General features: G+C 45.2%; 1 protein-coding gene across 2 annotated transcripts; it reads right to left on the bottom strand.

Moving 5' to 3' along the window:
• Positions 1–5567: 5567 nt before the first annotated feature.
• On the bottom strand, positions 5568–9871 carry LOC307204638 (trypsin-like). Of its 2 annotated transcripts, none has more exons than XM_079956241.1 (4): positions 9512–9871; positions 9026–9282; positions 6782–6921; positions 5568–5745 (listed from the first exon to the last, which is right to left on the bottom strand). In XM_079956241.1, exons 2-4 carry the CDS (start codon positions 9267–9269, stop codon positions 5596–5598), a joined length of 534 nt encoding a protein of 177 aa, XP_079812367.1. In that variant the 5' UTR covers positions 9270–9282; positions 9512–9871; the 3' UTR covers positions 5568–5595. The 2 variants fall into 2 exon arrangements, with proteins under 2 accessions (XP_079812367.1, XP_079812366.1); XM_079956240.1 differs by having other exon boundaries at positions 9026–9279; positions 9512–9869.
• Between the last annotated feature and the right edge of the window lie 11800 nt (positions 9872–21671).

Here is a 21671-nt window from a genome sequence, read left to right as displayed (position 1 = left end):
CGCCGTCATGCAGCAGTACCTGAGATGTTACGCCAACCAGCAGCCCTTGACCTGGGTGGACTACCTGCCCCTGGCCAAGTTTGCCTACAACAACACACAACACGTGTCCACGGGGGTGACACCGTTTTTTGCCAACCACGGGCGACATCCCAGGACCTTCCCGGGCTTAGAGAAAGAGGGGGAGGGGGAGCCACAGGGAGCAGAGGCATTGGCAGAGGAGTTACAGGAGGTCCATGAACAGCTCCGTAGACAGTTAGACCTAGCAAAACACGTATACAAGATGCAAGCAGACAAACACAGAAGAGTGGGGGAGGACATATGGGTAGGGGACTGGGTCTGGTTAGCGGCCCAGGCAGTGCCGGCCAGATCCTTAGCTAAGAAGAAGCTAGGACACAAGCAGCTGGGCCCTTACCTAGTCGAGGCACAGATCAACCCAGTGGCTTTCCGTTTGACACTACCGGAGGGTTCCAGAATGCACCCGGTCTTTCATAGATCGGTGCTAACGCCCTACAAGGCACCTCACAGGTTTCAGGAGCCAGGGACAGCTCCCAGTCCGCTTAGAGACGCACCCGTGACAGGGGGGTCGCCGAGGGCGGGGCCACTCAACGAGGTGACAGAGATTTTGGACTCGAGATGGGGGGAAGAGGGAGTCGAATATCTCATCGCAAGGGAAGGTGCCCCGGCCAGCGCCAACAGCTGGGTGCCGTACTATGCGGTGGAGGAGCACTACCTCAAAGACGAGTTCCACGCACTCTTCCCACACAGGCCCATGCCGGAGGATTATTTTGACGAATATCTTTTCACCCCCACACTCTCAGCCAGTACGTTTCAGGGGTTCTCCTCGGCTGAGGAGACGGTTCCAGAGACTACCTCGCCGGAGGGGTCGGTCTCAGACTTGGTTGCGGAATGCTCTTATTGGTGGGACACTCAACCCGAGGAGGAGTGGCGCAGGAGACTGCTCAGAGGGCCCTGGCACGCAGACTACCCAGAGGAAATGGGGGAACAAGGGGGCATGGACGGGTTGGGGGAGGATCCTGGGTTCGAGCACGCCGGCAACGAGATGGAAGCGGAGGAGAGCGACGTCGATGTACCCGTCACGGACTGGCAGCATGCCAGGGGGGAAGAACTGTATCCGGCATGCACCCCCACAGCATTGGAGCACCCGGAACCCACGCCAGAAGAGGGGGAGGGGGAAGGGGGGGCTTCGAGGGGGGATGGATGTCAGGGACTCAGCGGGAGCGCAGGGAGGAGAGGAGATGGAGAGCGAGGGGGAGCAATCCGAGGGAAGCGTAGGAGAATATGACAGCAGCCCGATAGATTCCATGAGCCTCTCCAGCGAATCGGAAGATTCACAGAAGGGGGCGCCGATGGGCAGGGCAAGGGGCGACCCAAGGGGGACACCCCAGAAGCAAGGGGCCAGCGGGGACTCCCAGAGCAGCAGTTGGAAATCAGGACCAGCTTCCCCACCAGAGCGTAGTGGGGGGGAGGAGTCCCAGGTGTCAGAGCCCACATATGCACCACCAGCGAGAGAAGATGAGTCAGGGTTGACCACGCCTCCATCGGAGAGCGAGTTAACGGTCAAGAGGAAAGTTGCAGGCTGGGCGCGCGCGCCAAGTTCAAAGGTACAGGCGAGCGGCACAGAAGGTAGCCCGGATAGGGAACCAGGTCCTAAAGCCCGCCGGAAGGAGGGGCAAGAATCGTCAGGGTCAGCATCAAAGGAGTCCAGGAAGGATGAGACCCTAGCGGGCAGGAGGGCCCAGAGGAGAAAGGAACTTAGGAAGAGGTGGAGCAAGGCGAGGGTCTTAAACTGGTGTGGAAGGGGAGGAGACTCAGACGGGACTTCTCCGGTCTAAGGTCGAAACGTAGAGCTGCACGCTGCAGCTTTAAAATGGAAACTGAATCTCAATAAAGACTTTTGTACATAACTACAGCCTAGCGTTGGTCCTCTGTGAGCTGGGACCTGGAGGCAGCTCTGACACCCTCTTTCTAATATCTTACCACTCATTTACTTATTTTCATGACTTCCTCACACCTCCTTTTTTTGTATTCCATTTAAAAATTTGTTCCGCAAATTAGTACCCTCTTAATTTACCCTTAATTGTTTATCCTCAAGTATTCTAACTTCAAATTTTCATCTGATATCAATCTATTCTTACATATTCTTATTTTGCCTTATTGCTAGAACCACTTCGTTTCATTCCAACGTCATCAACAGTCAATAATTTTACAGTGTTTCTGTAGAAAGATTTTAAATTTCTTCCAATCTTCTTCCACCAACTCTTCTCCCTGGTCTCAGATTCTGCCGGTCATTTCTGCCAATTCCATGTAGTCCATTACTTGCATCTGCCATTCTTCCAAGGTGTCTTCCAATGCTTTGCAATGAATATTCTTGCTGCTGCTGTAGCATACATAAAGTTCTATCCTTCTTTGGCACCAATTGGTTGACCATGCCCTGGAGAAAGGCCTCTGGTTTCTTCAAGAAAGTATATTTAAATACCTTTTTCATTTCATTATAGATCATCTCCCAGAAAGCCTTAATCCTTGGGCACGTCCACCAAAGATGAAAGAATGTACCTTCAGTCTCTTTACATTTCCAACATTTATTATCGGGCAAATGATAGATTTTTGCAAGCTTGACTGGAGTCATGTACCACCTGTATATCATTTTCATAATATTCTCTCTTAAGGCATTATGTGCCGTAAATTTCATACCTGTGGTCCACAACTGTTCCCAGTCAGCAAACATAATGTCATGTCCGATATCTTGTGCCCATTTTATCATAGCAGATTTTACCGTTTCATCCTCAGTATTCCTTTTCAACAGCAAGTTATACATTCTTGATAGTATCTTAGCTTTGGGTTTCTAATTTTGATTTTTCCACCTGGAAGCCAAATTTTTTATCTAAATTATAGGCCTCCCTTATTTGAAAGTAATGAAGCCAGTCTCGCACTTTATCTTTTAATTTCTCGAAACTCTGCAGTTTCAATTTGTCACCCTCCTGTTCCAAAATCTCCCAATATTTTGGCCAGTTGGCCTCCATATTGAGTTTTTTCAGAGCCTTCGCTTCCATAGGTGATAGCCACCTTGGGGTTTTATTTTCAAGTAATGTCTTGTCCAGACATTAAACAATGCTCTTCTGACAATATGATTTTTAAATGCCTTATGTGCTTTAACCTTGTCATACCACAGATATGCATGCCACCCAAAAACATTGTCAAAACCTTCTAAGTCCAAAATGTCTGTGTTGTCAAGAAGCAGCCATCCTTTCAGCCAGCAAAAAGCTGCTGATTCATAATACAGTTTAAGGTCCGGCAGGGCAAATCCACCTCTATCCTTTGCATCAGTAAGTATTTTAAATTTTATTCTGGGCTTCTTGCCCTGCCAGACAAATCTAGAAATATCTCTCTGCCACTTCTTGAAACAGTGCATCTTGTCTATAATTTGCAATGATTGAAACAAAAACAGCATTCTTGGCAATACATTTATTTTGATAACAGCAATTCGGCCTAACAAGGAAAGCTTCAGGCTTGACCATATTTCAAGATCTTTTTTCACTTCTGACCAACATTTCTCATAATTATCTTTAAACAAATTCACATTCTTAGCAGTCATGTTCACCCCCACGTATTTTACTTTTTTTACCAATGTTAAACCTTTCTCCTTCTGAAACCTCTCTTTCTCAACTGGTGTTAAATTTTTCTCCAAAACCTTAGTTTTTAATTTATTCAGCTTAAAACCTGCCACCTGACCAAATTCCTGGATTAATTCCAAAACCCTTTTAGTACTAGATTCTGGCTCCTGTAATGTCAATACTAAGTCATCTGCGAAAGCTTTAAGTTTGTATTGTTTAGCTCTGACCTGAATACCTTTAATCAGATGGTCCCTTCTAATCATGTTTAACAGGACCGAAATAAAAAGCAATGGGGAAATTGGGCAGCCTTGTCGTGTCCCTTTCTCCATCTTAAATTCTTCTGTCACCACGTTATTAACTATCAGTTTAGCCTTTTGTTCTGAATAAATTGCACCTATACCATTTTCAAAGCCTTGACCAACCCCCATCCCCTGAAGATTTTTCTTCATGAAACTCCAAGAAATATTGTCAAAAGCTTTCTCCGCGTCTACAAATATCAAAACTGCTTTGGTATTAATATTTGTTTGAAGCTTTTCCAGTGGCGTAGCGTGGGGGGTGCAGGGGGGGCCGGCCGCACCGGGCGCAACATCTGGGGGTTAGGGTTAGGGGGCGCAAATCCACGGGTTAGGGGGCGCAAATCCATGGGTTAGGTGGCGCAAATTACTTGCCTTGCCCCGGGGGCTGACAACCCACGCTACGCCACTGAGCTTTTCTAAAATGTTAATTATATTCCTCGTGTTGTCAGACAAATGTCTGCCTGGGAGAAAGCCAGCTTGATCTTTATGTATCTCCTCCATTAATACTTTTTTCAGTCTTTTAGCCAAAATGTCTGCAAAAAATTTATAATCCACATTAAGCAGGGATATGGGGCGGTAGTTCTTAAGTTGTGTCTTTTCAGACTCGGTTTTCGGTATAAGGAAATCAGCAGCTCTGCAACTTACGTCCGTTGGAGGGTCGGGCCTCTGAGCACCCCAAGTGCCTCACTTCACAAACAAGCAGACTTCAGAGCCAGCTCTAGGTGGGTGCTGGTGTGGTAGGTTCTTTCATGGAGCTTTGACTGTGTTAGGCCATGGAAGGCTGGGATGCTAATGAAACTGCTCCATGGAGTAAATATTGTGGGAGTTTAGAAATCAAATCTAAAAATGCATATTCTTACTAGTAAGCATGTGTGGGGATTAAAATCACAGAGCAGTATTGCTGTTAGGTGGACTCAGATCAATGCAATTGGTAGAGAAGGCTCTGTGTTATTTCATTTCACCTCTCTTGGTAGGGAAGAAGCAAAGAAGTATTTTCTGTTCCCTCTCTCTCTCTCTCTCTCTCTCTCTCTCTCTCTCTCCAACCAGCCGATGGGAGAAGACTTGTATCTGCTTGCTCCAGCATCAGGCTCATGCCTGAGGCTGCTTTCACTGTAAATACAAGTATTTTACCTGCATTTATTTTTACTGCTGTTGTTGCTAAGGGCAGGTGCTTGACTGTGAGCAAACTATATGTTTTAACCATACTTTTCAGTCGGTGGCCTGTTTACAGGGTAACAGAAGGGGGAGATCAGCCTAAAGGCTTTTGTTTTTACTGTTTAAGATGCTCGGCACTGTGCTTCTAAACACAAGCGATAAGCTGATGTTTTGTCTGTTGGCCAGGTTTGTGGAGGAATAAAATATAGTTAATATATTCCCTCACCTACATGGTAAAACCTAACCAACATCTACCATAATGTGAAATCAAGCCATTCCAGGAGGTGTGCCGGAAGCTGAGGAGTGAGGTAGCAAATCATTTGATTCTGCTCCCTTGCCTCAGCCATGACCCCTCTGGTGGTGGGCAGACTGGGGGGTAGACTTCCTAGAAGCCTTCTCTTCCATAGTAGCCAGGCCTGTATAGTCATTGCATTGCTGGTGGTGCCAGATCACAGGGTCTTTCTCAGAGCAGCAAGATACCAGGTCAGAGCACAATCTGGCTTGATTGCTCTTCAGTTGTTGGCAATTGTGTAGTGGATCCAGTCTTCAAAGATGCAGACCTTGGTGTACAGCCCCAGCCGGTTCTCTTCACTGCAGCTTTTCTTCCAGGACAGCAGTCCTTGGATGGCTTCTTCACACACCAGGGGGCTGCCCACATCTCCCTAAGACACAGACAACAGCTTTGGGACTCTCCAGGGCACAGGATCAAATCATGGCAATTTCTCACTGTCGTTATTTGAACTCTCAGGCCCTGGAGCACTGCCTGCAGCAGGAGAGAGGGAGCTGTGTGAGGCTTTCCCCAGCCACAAGTACCGTACCTCCTGAGTGGTCCCAAGAAGTTGGCTCTTGCAGCTGGAGAATTTCTCTTCCCCTGTTGGGCTGGGTGTGCGCTTGCGCTTACAGCCCCTCTGTCCCTCTCAAGAATGCGGGAATGACATAAATGCTATTTAACTTTGATATGGGGAGGATTTGGCACATGGCTTTTTATTGTACTTTTCAAATATATTATGCTTTGTTGTTTAGTTCTGGTTAATGTCTGGCCAGTAAGCTACTAGCCTGCCTATGGAGAATGCTTGTGCTTGTGAGTGATTTGGTTGGAGACAGCTCTAGTCTGAAGGGAAGCATTCATCTATATGGTGTGTGTGGATGCACATAATTAGACCATGTTACTGAACTCAACGTCAGGGACACCTATACAACCTTACCTCCCACCAAAAAGTGCAGGCTCAGGGGGCCACCAAAACCACACCTCTCACCCATGGCTTGGAGTGGCTAGGAGCACACATGCCCCTCTGGGAGGCCAGGCAAGGCATGCAGGCTCCTCTAGGCACCCATCTCATCAGCCCTGCAGGACCATCTCCCAGGTTGGCCAGTGGTGCTATTGGAACTGTGAGTGGAGTGCCAAGTGGCGCTTGGATGGAAGAAAGATAGAGACAGCAGGTGAGAGCTGCAGGAAGAGAGGGAGGGAGAGATGAAGAAGAGCAGTCCTGATGGTCATAGAGAAAATCACAGGCAGAGCATGAAAGGTGACAAAAAGCAAACTTTTGGAGTTTCTGGTCCATGGTCTCTCCCAGCTTCACATGTACAGATACAGCTTCTGGCCAAGATCGCAAGGGAGTCAAGGTATGCCTCTGCTTGTCTGCTCCCCACCCCCACCCCCAATCACTGGACTTGCCAGTAAAAAGAGAAGAGCCTCACCTTGCAGGCATCTTGGCTGCTGTCCAGCTGTCCAGCACAAAGCATCCATTCAGTGAACCGTCCTGGGTAGACATTGTTGCACGTGGCATCAGATGTGACTGGAAGGTAGGAGCACTGCAGAAGGTTGTCTGTTCCATCAGCTGTAAGCCCAAAATATCAACATGGGGCAAGGCAGGAGGGAGACTCTTATGCTCAGGCCTCACCCCTCTCTCCATGAGCTCTTTCTGCTTCAAGGGGGCACTGCCACCTGCCACGAATCTATCATAGAACAATGAATTGTTGGTGCCTCCCTCGCATTTGCCGTTCATCTATTTTATATATATATATATATATATATATATATATATATATATATATATATAATATTTATTGGTGTTCCAAAAAGTTACAAGAATAAAACAGAAAAAAAGAAAAACAGAAAATACAGAATACAGGGGAAAAAAACAATTAAAAACAAATCCATCTTTCCATATCTTATCTATCATTTGCTTGTTTCCTTGACCTCCTCACACCTCCCTTTTTTGTATTCTAGTTCATTAGTTGTTTCAGCAAATCCTTTCCTTCATTATTTTTATCTTACTAATTTATCTTAATATATTGTAACTTTACATTCTGACCTGTTAACAATCTATTTCATATTCTGTTATTCAATTTGCCTTACTTTATTTAACCTTATCTTACTGTAAAATACTTTAAAACTTAAAACTTAATGCTTATTTATACATAACTCCTTATATCATTTCTACTAAAGCCAGACAGTTTCATTCCAACATTTTCCCTAATATTCATTAATTTTACACTAGATCCCAAAATAAAAGTTTTTCTTTATAGCCTCTTCCAATTTTCATCCAACGTCCCTTCTTCCTGGTCTCGGATTATGTCAGTCCTTACTGTCCATTCCATCTAGTCCATCAACCTGGTAGTCTTATGTCCGAGGCTCTTAAATCTCTTCCATGCTCCTTCTGCAGATCATCTTCTTGTTGTTCATACTTGCACTTTTCCTTATCTTTTGTTGATCTCTTTCTTGATTTCTTTCCTTTCTCATTGAGTAGGTCTCTGGGGGATTTCAGCCCATAATTATCTCCATCTCCCCTCATCAGACCAGCCCATTCCCCACAGTCCCACTCCCCACAGTCATCAATATAATTCAAAAAATATTTAACAGCATATTTCAAAGTCCCTCCAAAGTTAAGAGCCTCCTCAGCTCCAGACTCCCTCTGGCCCATTCCAAATTCAATCTTCCAAAACAACGGCTTATGCTCCTGCAGGGCCTCAGATCTCTCCATTTGTATTGCTTAAGGTACAACCGCAGCCTCCTCCATTATCATCTGCCCTTGCATTTGCCCAGTCAAACCAGTTTCCTGAGTTGGTCCCTGTATGATTTCTGTGCCAGTATTCCCTGTTTGTCCACATTCACTGACTACAACAGTCATCAAATCCAACATCTCATTCATCAAATCCATCTTCTCATGCAACTGCTCCAGCAAAGCGCTTGTCTTGCAAAAAGCAAGCACCAAGACTTCTTCCAAACACATTTTTATTCAAGGTCGCAGTCTGTTTCCACGATCTTAATCTCGCAGCTGTGAAGTCCCCAAGTAAACTGCAGCAACAATTTAACAAGCTCCCTCTAGAGGAGACAATTTCTAAAGCATGTCCAACAAAAGAAAGTTACTTTCAATTTTCAAATATTTTGTTTCTTTAGAATGCAAAAGGCAACATTGGAATCAGTTTGTTTCTCTCTTCTTCTTTTTTTAGTTATCTGTCAAAATGTTCCATTCACAGTCAATGGATGTCTCCAACAATTCCTGTCTCTGACCCCCGTTCCCAGGTTTGAGACGGTGGAAACTTATTTTTCTTTACTCCCTCTCCTGCAGGCTTAAACAGTCAAATTCCCCCCCCCCCTTTTCTCCTGCTTCCAAGGGGTTTTTAGTGGTTATAAATGAAGGAAATTTCGACCTTTATAAAACAACTTTCCAGGCTATTAGCTTACAAGGTTTTTGCTTCAGTCTGTTTACAAAAAGCAGAAGGCGGACTTCCTGTTTTGAACCTTCCCGCTTCGGTGCCAAATTAGGATGTTTCTTGATCCAATTTTCCATTTCTACTCACGGGTACTTGTTTAGAGTCCAATTGTCGACAGGAAAAAGTCAGCGCTCTCCGGCAATGGCTATGCGGCTTCCCTCCATAAAAATAGCAATCAGTTGCTGGTCCTGGTTAGTCTCTCAGCACCACCCTCTCTGTACTCACAGTTGCTGCTGATCCATTCTGAAGCCAGGCACTGGGTCCCAGCTATGGCACATTGGCTGGGCAAACTGATGGGCTGCACTAGCTCACCCAGGACAGCTGGTTGTGCAAGCTTGATGAGCATGATGTCATAATCCAGTGAGTAGTTGTTGAACTGCTTATGAGGGACCAGCTTGGCAGCAGCAATGACCTGTTGCTTCTCCTTAGGAAGAGTCTCAGGGACTTGTAGGCCAAGCCAGACCTCCATGTGGTCTGGGCTGCTGGAAGAAGAGCAGGTAGGTTAATAGTGTTCTCCCTAGAGTTTTTCTGCCTCAGCCTGGGTTGAAAGATTCCTTGCTCACCCTCAAGGATTCTTGTAGGCAGGCAGTCAAATGCACAAGTTGCCCTCCTATTTCAAATGAGAACAGAGCAGCCAACAACAGAGAATGGACTTTATTCCCTGTGGGAGATAGATTGTGTGCAAAGGGTGTGAAGCAGGCTTATACCCACCTCCTGCTGCACTGAGCTGAGGACAACACCCATTCTTGGCTGATGAGGGCCCCACTGCAGACATGGTGCACTGACTGGAGGGAGACTTGCCACGGCACAGAATCTTGTTGGCACTTGGCACTACCAACCAACTTCTCAGCAGCTGCAACAGCTCAATATATAATTGGTAGAGGAAAAAATCAAGACTTTTTCAATGGTTAGGAACATGCTAAAATGCAATGTGGCCTTGTGAACTCAGGAAATGGTATCCAGCCTATCCCATGACATCTGTCAGCCAGACTACGGTAGCTAGATGAGGGCACTGCATGCAATCTCTTCCTGCTAGTAACCAAAGGCTCAACTTTTTGCCACCATATCCTGCTTTCCAACTCCATCTCCCTGCATAGGAATCTTTTCAATTACTGGTCTCATATTGCAAGTAAGTGTGGCTGGCAACTGTTCCTGATTAATTTCTGCCAGAGTTCTACATACCATCACTCATACTGCTAAAATAAAAGCCACAGTTTTAAACCACAAGAAAGATCATAATGTGTTATTGTAGACTATTGTAGACTATAGTAACTAGGACTTCCGGGTTAGCGCCATCGGCAATGGCAGAATTCCTCTGACTGAGAGGAATTTGTTTCATGAAAATTTGGGTCTGGCCGCCACGGCGAAGGCCGAGAGCCACTATAAATCACAGGCGGGTGAAGCCTGTGAACGTGGGATTCGGCTGGCACCTTTTGGGCCCCCCCTACTCGCGGGGAAACCCAGTTTCGGGGATCCGGAACGATGTAGGGTGAGTGGCGTGGTGCTTCGAACCGACTGCTTCCTTCACGGAGAGAAGCCGCACAGCTGTTGCCAGAGAGCGCTGACTTTTTCCTGTGGACAATTTGATTTTAAAGCAATTACCCGTGAGTAGAGTGGAGAATTGGATTTTTTAAAAAAAAATCTTAATTTGGCATCGAACGGGGGAGGTTCAAAACAGGAAGTCCGCCTTCCGGGTTAGCGCCATCAGTAATGGTGGAATCCTTCTGATTAGGAGGGATCTACTTCGAGAGAATTGGGTCTTACCACTACGGCGAAAGCGGAGACCCTTCAAAAATCACAGGCGGGTGAAGCCTGTGAGCGTGGGGGTTCGGTGGGCACCCTTTGCGCCCCCCCCAATTCGCAGGGAATCCCGATTACGGGTTCCGGAGCGAAGCGAGGTGAGTGGTGCGGTGCGGTGCTGTGAATCGACTGCTTTTTCCTCGGAGCGAAGCCGCACAGCCGTTACCGGAGAGCGCTGACTTTTTCTTGTGACAATTCGACCTTAAAAGCAACTACCCGTGAGTAGGGGAAAATTGGAAGTATAAAAGAGACTTAATTTGACACCGAAGTGGGGAAGGTTTAAACAGTAAGTCCGCCTTCCGCTTTTGTAAATAGATCAAAGCAAAGAGAATACAAGCTAAAGCCTTGGAAAAGACTAAATTCCTAACACAAAAAGCATCGGAACCCCCCCCCAAGGAAGCAGGGGAAGGAGGGGGGGAGTCTTGGACTGTATATACCTGCAAGAGAGAGGGAAAGAACTTAAAATCCATCACTCAAAACTTGGGAACGGGCTGCCAATAGACAAAGACTGCCGTGCTTTGAACTGCATATTAACTGTGAACAGACGACTTGCTGACAGCTAGCCCAGCAAGAGAGATACATTGTGGTCAGTTTTCCTCTTCTGCTCTTAAAAACGAGGGAAAGTAACAGAAAGTAACTGAAAAGTAACAAAAATTGGAACTGTTTATTTCTCTTATTGTTTGAGTTTAAAAAGTGGGGGTTTTTTTTGACTATTGCAACTGTTTCCCCCTAGAGGAAGATTCTGAAACTGTTAAACTGTTACTAGGGGAATTTTCCATTTGCAAAGACAAACTGCGTAGCTGGGATTGACCTTGGCTCTTCTATTGTTTAAGTGTTATGGCAGACGGGAAAGAAAAAGTAGATTTGTCACTCCCAGACAAAACAACAAGGTCTGGGAAGTCTTGGCAGCAAAGAGCGTCAGCATCTGGTCCTTCTGCCTCACCTGCAGCCGTACCAACACAACCTAAACCAAGAGGGATGACATCAGAAGAAGCTTTGGCGATTGCACTAGGTAAGATAAATGAAGCTTTGGAAAATCTTAGCAGTAAAGTAGAAGCGACAAATGTAAAAGTGGATGCATCAAATGCGAAGGTGGATGCTGCAAATATTAAAATTGATAAAAATACAGAAAGTATAAATAGTTTGGGACAAATGGTGAATACTAACATAGAAGCTATACAGAAATTGATACAGGAATCTGCTTCGACTCATCAGATTGCAGAGGAAACCAAGGAAAAAGTGGTTGCGGTGGAAGCCAAAGTAACTGAATTAGAAACAAAGAGAGTCCCAGACATACAGAGACAAGTTGAGGACCATAAGCTGATTCTTTCTATGATTGAGCTTAAGGAAAAACAGACAAACTTGAGGATCAGAGCTGTACCTGAATTGGAGAAGGATAGTTTGATAGAATTCCTTACGAAGGAATTTGCAGAGTTTTGGAAGCTGGATTTGGAACAAGAAGGAGTGAAAATTGTGAGTGCCTTTAGGCTTGGAAGAGGAGGGAAAAAGAACAAAGTAAGAGACTGTTTGATTACTCTTCGCTCTAAAAAAGAGAGAGATAAAATTTTGGGTTGGCATTTTCAGAAGACTTTGGAAATACTGCAGACAAGAGTGGAAATATTTAAAGATATTCCGAAATACCTTTTGGACCTTAGGTCCAATTATGGAGATTTGGTTGCTTTGCTGAGAAGGAACAGAATCATTTTAGATGGGAATTTCCCCAAGGCCTATCCTTTAGTTTTAAAGGAAGGAAAATAAAAATAAGATCAGTTGAGGACAAAGAAAAAATTTTGAGCAATCACGGAGAGGATTTACAGAAGGGACTTGGAAAGGAACCAGGAGTATCGGACAGACATCACCAGATAGAGGACTAGAGCAAAGAGTACTGGAGAGAAGATCACCTATATTGGACATAGCAAAGCTAAATTTTGGATTGGGCTGCCCAGTGAAAGGGATATCAACACCACCGACAGAACAGGAGCAAGCACTGGGCGCAGTTGGAGGAGACTTAAAGTAACCAGACCATGGCACTGCAAATATTAAGTTGGAACATTAATGGGATGAATTCCCCTGAAAAAAGACGAAGGGTCTTTCATGTATTAAAAAAAGAACACTTGGACTTAATTTGTTTACAAGAAACACATGTGATAAGGCTACATAGGAAAATATTGATAAATAAAAGATTGGGACATGAATTTATTTCATCAGACAAAGTTTAAAAAAGAGGAGTAGTACTCTATGCAAAGGAGAGCCTATCACCGAAATTTCTTTTTAAAGACAACCAAGGAAGATTTGTGGCAATTGAAATTCAATTACAAGGAGAGAAATTTTTGATATTAGGCATTTATACACCAAATGGGGGGAAATCGGAATTTTTTAAGAAGTTACATGAGACTCTGTTGAACTATATGGACTATAATATGATTTTGATGGGAGATATGAATGGAGTGGTGTCTACAAACATGGACAAGGCACAGAGACGGGTAGTTACTAAGGATGGTAGACTACCAAAGACTTTCTTTGATATGACTGACAACATAGATTTAGTTGACATCTGGAGAATTAAGAACCCTCTGGGAAGAGAGGGAACCTTCTTCTCTGAGGCAAAAATGACATGGACAAGAATTGACCAAATTTGGGTAACTAGAGGGCTGGCTCCAAAGACTAGAAAGGTGGAAATATGCCCTAAAACTTGCTCCGACCACAATGCTGTAAAGGTGGAATTGAAACTAACACCAATGGGTTCCTTCAGATGGAGGATGAATGACACATTGTTTAGAAATGAAGTGACTAAGAAAGCCCCAAAAAATTTGAGAGATTATTTTGAGATAAATATGAATACCTCTGTAGAAAAAAGAGTAATTTGGGACGCAAGCAAAACGGTTATGAGAGGATTTTTGATACAACAGAATACGATTCAAAAGAGAGTTCAAAATCAGAAAAAAGAAAAGATTTTGGAGAAAATAAAGGAAGGAGAGAAGAAATTGAGAGCGAAACCAAAGTCGCAGGAGATTCTGAAAGAGATAAAGCTGCATCAAGTACAATATATGAAAATGAACCAGGAAATAGAGTGGAAAATTAAACAGATGAGACAAAAGACATTTGAATCGGCAAATAAATGTGGAAAACTGCTGGCTTGGCAAATGAAGAAAAGACAGAAACTTAACACTATCACAAACTTGGAAGTAGATGGAAGAAATATACAGGATCCAGCGGAGATTAGAAAATGCTTCCAGAGGTATTTTAAACAACTATATACACAGGAAACCCAGAAACAAATGGATATTGATCGTTTTTTAAAAATAAATGGATTACAAAAAATCTCTCAAGAAAATAAACTAATGTTGAATTACAAAATAACGGACCAAGAGATAGAAGGTGCCATTCAGAATATGCAGTTGGGTAAATCTCCAGGACCCTATGGTTTGACTTCAAGATATTATAGATCATTGAAAGAATTGATAATACAGCTGTCAGGGACTCAGGAGCAGAGGCACAGGGGAGAGAGAAAATGGAGAGCGAAGGGGAAGAATCTGAGGGCAGCGTAGGGGAGTATGACAGTGGCACGAGAGATTCCATGAGCTTCTCCAGCGAATCAGAAGATTCCCAGAGGGGGGCGCCAAGGGCCAGGGCAAGGGGGGTCCCAGGGGAGATGCACCAGAAGCAAGGGGCCAGTGGGGACTCCCAAAGCAGCAGCGAGAGATCAGGACCAGCTCCCCCACCAGAGAGTAGTGGGGGGGAAGAGTCCCATGTATCAGGGCCAGCGTCTCCTCCAGCAGGGAGAGAAGATGAGTCAGGACTGACCACGCCTCTATCAGAGAGTGAGGGAACGGAGGGGAAGTCAGGTCCAGCTAGCCTCCCTGAAGGGGGAAGCAGTGACAGGAGCAGTGTAACGGTCAGGAGAAAGGTTGCCAGCTGGGCGCGCGCGCCAAGTTCAAATGTACAGGCGCGCGGGTCAGCAGAAAACCCGGATTGGGAACCAGGTCCTAAAGCCCGCCGGAGGCAGGGGGAAGACTCAGGGGACTCAGCGTCAGAAGAGTCTAGAAAGGACAAGACCCCAGCGGACAGGCGGACCCAGAGGAGGAAAGAGCAAAGGAAGAGGTGGAGCAAGGCTAGAGTCTTAAACTGGTGTCTGGGGGAGGAGACTCAGACGGAGCTTCAGCGGTCTAGAGTTTGAGACGTAGAGCTGCGCGCTGCGGCTTTGAAATCGAAACTGAACTTCAATAAAGACTTTTGTATATAACAACGAACTGGCGTTGGTCCTTTGTGAGCTGGGACCTCGGGCAGCTCTGACAACAGCCATTAAAGGAAGTGTGTAACGAAATATTGGAAGGGAAAAGGGCACCAGAGTCGTGGAAGGAAGCTTTTATATTACACTTATACCGAAAATAGAGTCTGAGAAGAAACAGCTTAAGAACTACCGCCCCATATCTTTGCTTAATGTGGATTACAAAATTTTTGCAGACATTTTGGGCAAAAGATTAAAAAAGGTGCTAGTAGAAGAAATCCATAAAGATCAAGCAGGCTTTCTCCCGGGCAGACATTTGTCCGATAACACGAGGAACATAATTAACATTTTAGAAAAGCTACAAGTGAATATTAACACTAAAGCAGTTTTGATATTTGTGGACGCGGAGAAAGCTTTTGACAATATTTCTTGGAGTTTTATGAAGAAAAACATACAGGGGATGGGGGTCGGTCAAGTGTTTGAAAATGGTATAGGTGCAATTTACTCAGAACAAAAGGCTAAATTAATTGTGAACAACGTAGTGACGGAAGAATTTAAGATAGAGAAAGGAACACGACAAGGTTGCCCAATCTCTCCATTGCTTTTTATATCGGTCCTGGAGGTACTCTTAAATATGATTAGAAGGGACCAAACAGTTAAAGGTATACAAGTTGGAGCCAAACAGTACAAACTGAAAGCATTTGCTGATGATCTGGTTTTGACATTGCAGGAGCCAGAATCTAGTACCAAAAGAGTATTGGAATTAATTCAAGAATTTGGCAAGGTAGCGGGCTTTAAGTTGAACAAGTTATAAACTAAGGTTTTAGAGAAAAATCTAACAGTGATTGAGAGAGAGAGGTTTCAGAAGGAGACAGGATTAACACTGGTTAAGAAAGTGAAATATCTAGGGGTTAATATGACTGCTAAGAATGTGAATTTATTTAAAGGTAACTATGAAAAATGCTGGATGGAAGTGAAAAGGGACTTAGAAATATGGTCAAATTTGAAGTTATCATTGCTAGGCCGAATTGCTGTGATAAAAATGAATGTATTGCCAAGGATGCTGTTTTTATTGGATGTAAACACAGGAGCAGTCAATGACAACATTCCTAGAGTGTACATGTTAGAACATGGGGAGGGATGTCTGTCTAGCAAGCAGGTAAACTTCCTGGGGACAGACTTCCTCCGCATGTGACCAGAGGTGGGTGTGGCCTCACCTGTGCAGGTAAATGATAAAAGCACAGGGCAGGCAGCCATATCTCTCTCTCTCATCTTCATCTTGTGAAGGAGCAACATGCCCTCTTGGCTTTCAGCCAAGAGAGGACAGTACTATCTTCCTATAAGATAGATTCTAAGTGTATGTGTCAGAGCTGCCCGAGGTCCCAGCTCACAAAGGACCAACGCCAGTCCGTGGTTATGTACAAAAGTCTTTATTGAAACTCAGTTTCAATTTCAAAGCCGCGGCGTGCAGCCCTACGTCTTAAACCCTAGACCGCTGAAGCTCCGTCTGAGTCTCCTCCCCCCAGACACCAGTTTAAGACTCTAGCCTTGCTCCACCTCTTACTTTGCTCTTTCCTCCTCTGGGTCCGCCTGTCCACTGGGGTCTTGTCCTTTCTAGACTCTTCTGACGCTGAATCCCCTGAGTCTTCCCCCTGCCTCCGGCGGGCTTTAGGACCTGGTTCCCAATTCGGGCTTCCTGCTGTCCCACGCGCCTGTACATTTGAACTTGGCACGCGCGCCCAGCCAGCCACCTTTCTCCTGACCGTTACACTGCTCCTGTCACTGCTTCCCCCTTCGGGGGGGCTAGTAGGATCTGACTTCCCCTCCGTTCCCTCACTCTGCGATGGAGGCGTGGTCAGCCCTGACTCATCTTCTCTCCCTACTGAAGGGGACGCTGGCCATGATACATGGGACTCTTCCCCCCCGCTACGCTCTGGTGGGGGAAACTGGTCCTGATTTCCAGCTGCTGCTTTGGGAGTCCCCGCTGGCCCCTTGCTTCTGGTGCGTCCCCCCTGGGACCCCCCTTGCCCTGGCCATTGGCGCCCCCTTCTGGGAATCTCCTGAATCTCTGGAGAAGCTCATGGAATCTCTCGGGCCACTGTCATACTCCCCTACACTGCCCTCAGATTCTTCCCCTTCGCTCTCCGTTTCCTCTCTCCCCTGTGCCTCTGCTCCTGAGCCCCTGACACATACACTTTGCGTTTTCTGAGTCAATGTTGCATTTTCACCACAGAAAACGACTTGAAATAAGCGACATCCAAGATTCGTCTTTCTATGTAGATGGAACCCAAAACAAACTGTTTTGCTTTGTTATGGCATTTTACACTTCGCGTTGCTATTTGTGGGTGAATGAACACGGAAAACAATCCAAGCTTATTCGTCCTCTTTCTATTGAGATGGAACCAAAACACCTGTGCTTGAATTGGGCTGATAACAAACCTTTCACTCTGCGATTTCTGGGTGAATGTGCATTCTAACCCCAAAAACAACAATTGGAAATATGCCCCATCAGAGCTTTATCATCTTCTTTTTATGTAGATGGAACCCAAAACTCCTTTTTGCTTTGGTTGAGGACGATTCTGGTGCACACCCAACAACACCATGCGAATTAAAGAAGCCCATTCAAAGCTTATTCGTCGTCTTTCTACGTATATGGAAGCAAAAAGACGCTGTTTTGTTATTTTGGTCTAATTACGTAAACTGCGATTTCTGGGTCAATGTGCATTTTCACCAAAGAACACGACTTGAAATAAGCGACATCCAAGATCTTCTTTCTATGTAGTTGGAACCCAAAACAACCTGTTTTGGCTTATTACATTTCCCTTTGCTATTTGTGGGTGAATGAACAATGAAAGAAAAATCCAAGCTTATTCGTCCTCTTTCTATGGAGATGGAACCAAAACACCTGTGCTTGAATTTGGCTGATACCAAATATTTCACGCTGCGATTTCTGGGTGAATGTGCATTCTAACCCCAAAAACAACAATTGGAAATAAGCCCCAGCAGAGCTTTATCATCTTCCTTTTATGTAGATGGAACCCAAAATGCCTTTTTTGCTTTGGTTGGGGGCGATTCTGGTCCACACCCAAAAAACACCATGCAAATTGAAAGCAGCCCAATCAAAGCTTATTTGGTTTTTTTCTACACATATGGAAGGGAAAAGATGCTGTTTTGTTATTTTGGTCTCGTTACATACACTTTGCGTTTTCTGAGTCAATGTTGCATTTACACCAAAGAACACGACTTGAAATAAGCGACATCCAAGATTCGTCTTTCTATGTAGATGGAACCCAAAACAACCTGTTTTGCTTTGTTATGGCATTTTACACTTCGCTTATTCGTATTCTTTCTACGCATATGGAAGCGGAAAGACAGTGTTTTGTTATTTTGGTCTCATTACATCCACTTTGCGATTTCAGAGTCAATGTAGCATTTTCACCAAAGAACATGACTTGAAATAACCGAAAGTCCCTCCATGGTTTTAATTTCATAATAAGTTGCAATTCAGGAATTAAGTTTAATTAATTGCAATTCATTAAATTAATTAAACTTAAACTTAATTGTATAATTAAGTTGTATAATACAACTTATTACCAAACTTAAAACCATGGATAGACCTGGTCTGAACAAAGACATTGGATTCTTATCTCATTATACATGACAAAGCCATTTTTCACCTTCTCACCCCTTGCTTTTTCCTGTAAGACCTATTGCAGTCGTTAAGAGTCGTCAACAGGCTCATCACAGCTATCTGCCAATCACCCAATCCCACCACCCTTCTGAGTAATACCCCTCCCCACCTTCTCACTATATAGAAGGGTCTGGTGACTTCTGTTTCAGTGTATCTGAAGAAGTGTGCATGCACACAAAAGCTCATACCAAGAACTAACTTAGTTGGTCTTTAAGGTGCTACTGGAAGGAATTTTTTTATTTTGTTTTGACTATGGCAGACCAACACGGCTACCTATCTGTAACTACATCCACTTTGCGATTTCTGAGTCAATGTTGCATTAACACCAAAGAAGACGACGCGAAATCCAAGATTCTTCTTTCTATGTAGTTGGAACCCCAAACAACCTGTTTTTCCTTCCTTAGACTTATGACATTTCCCTTTTCTATTTGTTCGTGAGTGAACACGGAAAGAACAATCCAAGCTTATTCGTCCTCTTTGCCAAGCAGGAAACACCATCAGAGCACTCCTGACATATGGTTGTCAAGCCTCTGCTTAAAGACCTCCAAAGAAGGAGACTCCACCACAGTCCTTGGCAGCAAATTCCACTGTCGAACAGCTCTTACTGTCTTCAAATTTAATTTAGCAAATTCATTTTCTTCAACAAAGACTTTTGTATATAACAAGAACTGGCGTTGGTCCTTTGTGAGCTGGGACCTCGGGCAGCTCTGACAGTATGTAACGAGACCAAAATTACAAAACAGCGTCTTTTCGCTTCCATATGTGTAACCGAATAAGCTTTTGTCAGGGGTTCAGGAGCAGAGGCACAGGGAAGAGAGGAGATGGAGAGCGAAGGGGAAAAATCCGAGGGGAGCGTAGGAGAAGAGGACAGTGGACCGAGGGATTCCATGAGCCTCTCCAGCGAATCGGAAGATTCACAGAAGGGGGCACCAGTGGCCAAGGGTAGGGGGTTCCCAAGGGGAACGCCCCAGGAGCAAGGGGGCAGCGGGGACTCCCAGAGCAGTAGTTGGAAATCAGGACCAGCTTCCCCACCAGAGCAGAGTGGGGGGGAAGAGTCCCAAGGATCAGGGCCAGTGCAGTCCCCACCAGGGAGAGAAGATAAGGCAGGGCTGACCACACCTCCATCGGAGAGTCAGACAACGGAGGGGAGGTCGGATCCGGCCAGTATCCCGGAAGAGGGAAGCAGTGACAGAAGTAGTGTAACGGTCAGGAGGAAGGTCACTGGGTTGGCGCGAGAGGCAAGTTCAAATGTACAGGAGAGCGGGACAGCAGAGAATGATGATTGGGAACCGGGTCCTAAAGCCCGCCGGAGGGAGGGGGAGGAGCTAAGCGACTCAGCATCGGAAGAGTCCAGAAAGGGCAATGCCCCAGTGGGCAGGAGGACCCAGAGGAGGAGAGAGTAGCGTAAAAGGTGGAGCAGGGCTAGGATCTTAAACTGGTGTCATAGGGGAGGAGACTCAGACGGTACTTCGCCGGTCTAGGGTTAAGACGTAGAGCTGTGCGCTGTGGCTTTGAAATGGAAACTGAACCTCAATAAAGACTTTGTACATAACGACAGCCTCGCGTTGGTCCTCTGTGAGCTGGGACCTAGGGGCAGCTCTGACAGCTTTGATTGGGCTTCTTTCAATTCGCATGGTGTTTTTTGCGTGTGCACCAGAATCGCCCCCAACCAAAGAAAAAAAGAGTTTCGGGTTCAATCTACATAAAAAGATGATAAAGCTCTGATTGGGCTTATTTCCAATTGTTGTTTTTGGGGTTAGAATGCACATTCACCCAGAAATCGCAGATTGAAAGGTTTGTTATCAGCCCAATTCAAGCACAGGTGTTTTGGACCCATCTCAATAGAAAGAGGACTATTAAGCTTTGATTTTTCTTTCGGTTTTCATTCACCCACAAATAGCAACGCGAAGTGTAAAATGCCATAACAAAGCAAAACAGGTTGTTTTGGGTTCCATCTACATAGAAAGACGAATCTTGGATGTCGCTTATTTCAAGTCGTGTTCTTTGGTGAAAATGCACTTTGACCCAGAAATCGCAAAGTTTATGTAATTAGACCAAAATAACAAAACAGCGTCTTTTTGCTTCCATATGCGTAGAAAGGCGACGAATAAGCTTTGATTGGGCTTCTTTCAATTCGCATGGTGTTGTTGGGTGTGCACCAGAATCGCCCTCAACCAAAGCAAAAAGGAGTTTTGGGTTCCATCTACATAAAAAGAAGATGATAAAGCTCTGATGGGGCTTATTTCCAATTGTTGTTTTTGGGGTTAGCATCCACATTCACCCAGAAATCGCAAAGGTTTGTTATCAGCCCAATTCAAGCACAGTTGTGTTGGTTCCATCTCCATAGAAAGAGGACAAATAAGCTTTGATTTTTCTTTCGTTGTTCATTCACCCACAAATACCAAAGGGAAATGTAATAAGCCAAAACAGGTTGTTTTGGGTTCCAACTACATAGAAAGAAGAATCTTGGCTTTCGCTTATTTCAAGTTGTGTTCTTTGGTGAAAATGCACATTTACCCCGAAATCGCAAAGTTTATGTAATTAGAGCAAAATAACAAAACCGCGTCTTTTTGCTTCCATATGCATAGAAAGAAGACGAATAAGCTTTGAATGGACTTCTTTCAATTCGCATGGTGTCAGAGCTGCCCCTAGATCCCAGCTCACAGAGAACCAACGCCCGATCGTCTTTATTGAAGTTCAACTTCCATTCCAAAGCCGCAGCGCGCAGCCCTACGTCTTAAACCCTAGACCGGCGAAGTCCCGTCTGAATCTCCTCCCCTCTGACACCAGTTTAAGATCCTAGCCCTGCTCCACCTTTTCCGTTGTTCTCTCCTCCTCTGGGTCCTCCTGTCCGCCGGGGCTTTCCCCTTTCTGGACTCTTCCGACGCTGAATCGGCTGACTCCTCCCCCTGTCTCCAGCGGGCTTTAGGACCCGGTACCCAATCCTCATTCTCTGCTGTCCCGCGCTCCTGTACATTTGAACTTGCCTCTCGCGCCAACCCAGTGACCTTCCTCCTGACCGTCACACTGCTTCTGTCACTGCTTCCCTCTTCCGGGATACTGCCTGGATCTGACCTCCCCTCCGACGGAGGCGTGGCCAGCCCTGACTTATCTTCACTCCCTGGTGTGGAATCCTCTGCCCTCGATACCTG

The sequence above is a fragment of the Podarcis cretensis genome (genome assembly GCF_951804945.1).
Source record: "Podarcis cretensis genome assembly, chromosome: 16".
Classification (NCBI taxonomy): domain Eukaryota; kingdom Metazoa; phylum Chordata; class Lepidosauria; order Squamata; family Lacertidae; genus Podarcis; species Podarcis cretensis.
This window is presented reverse-complemented; position numbering and strand designations above follow the sequence as displayed.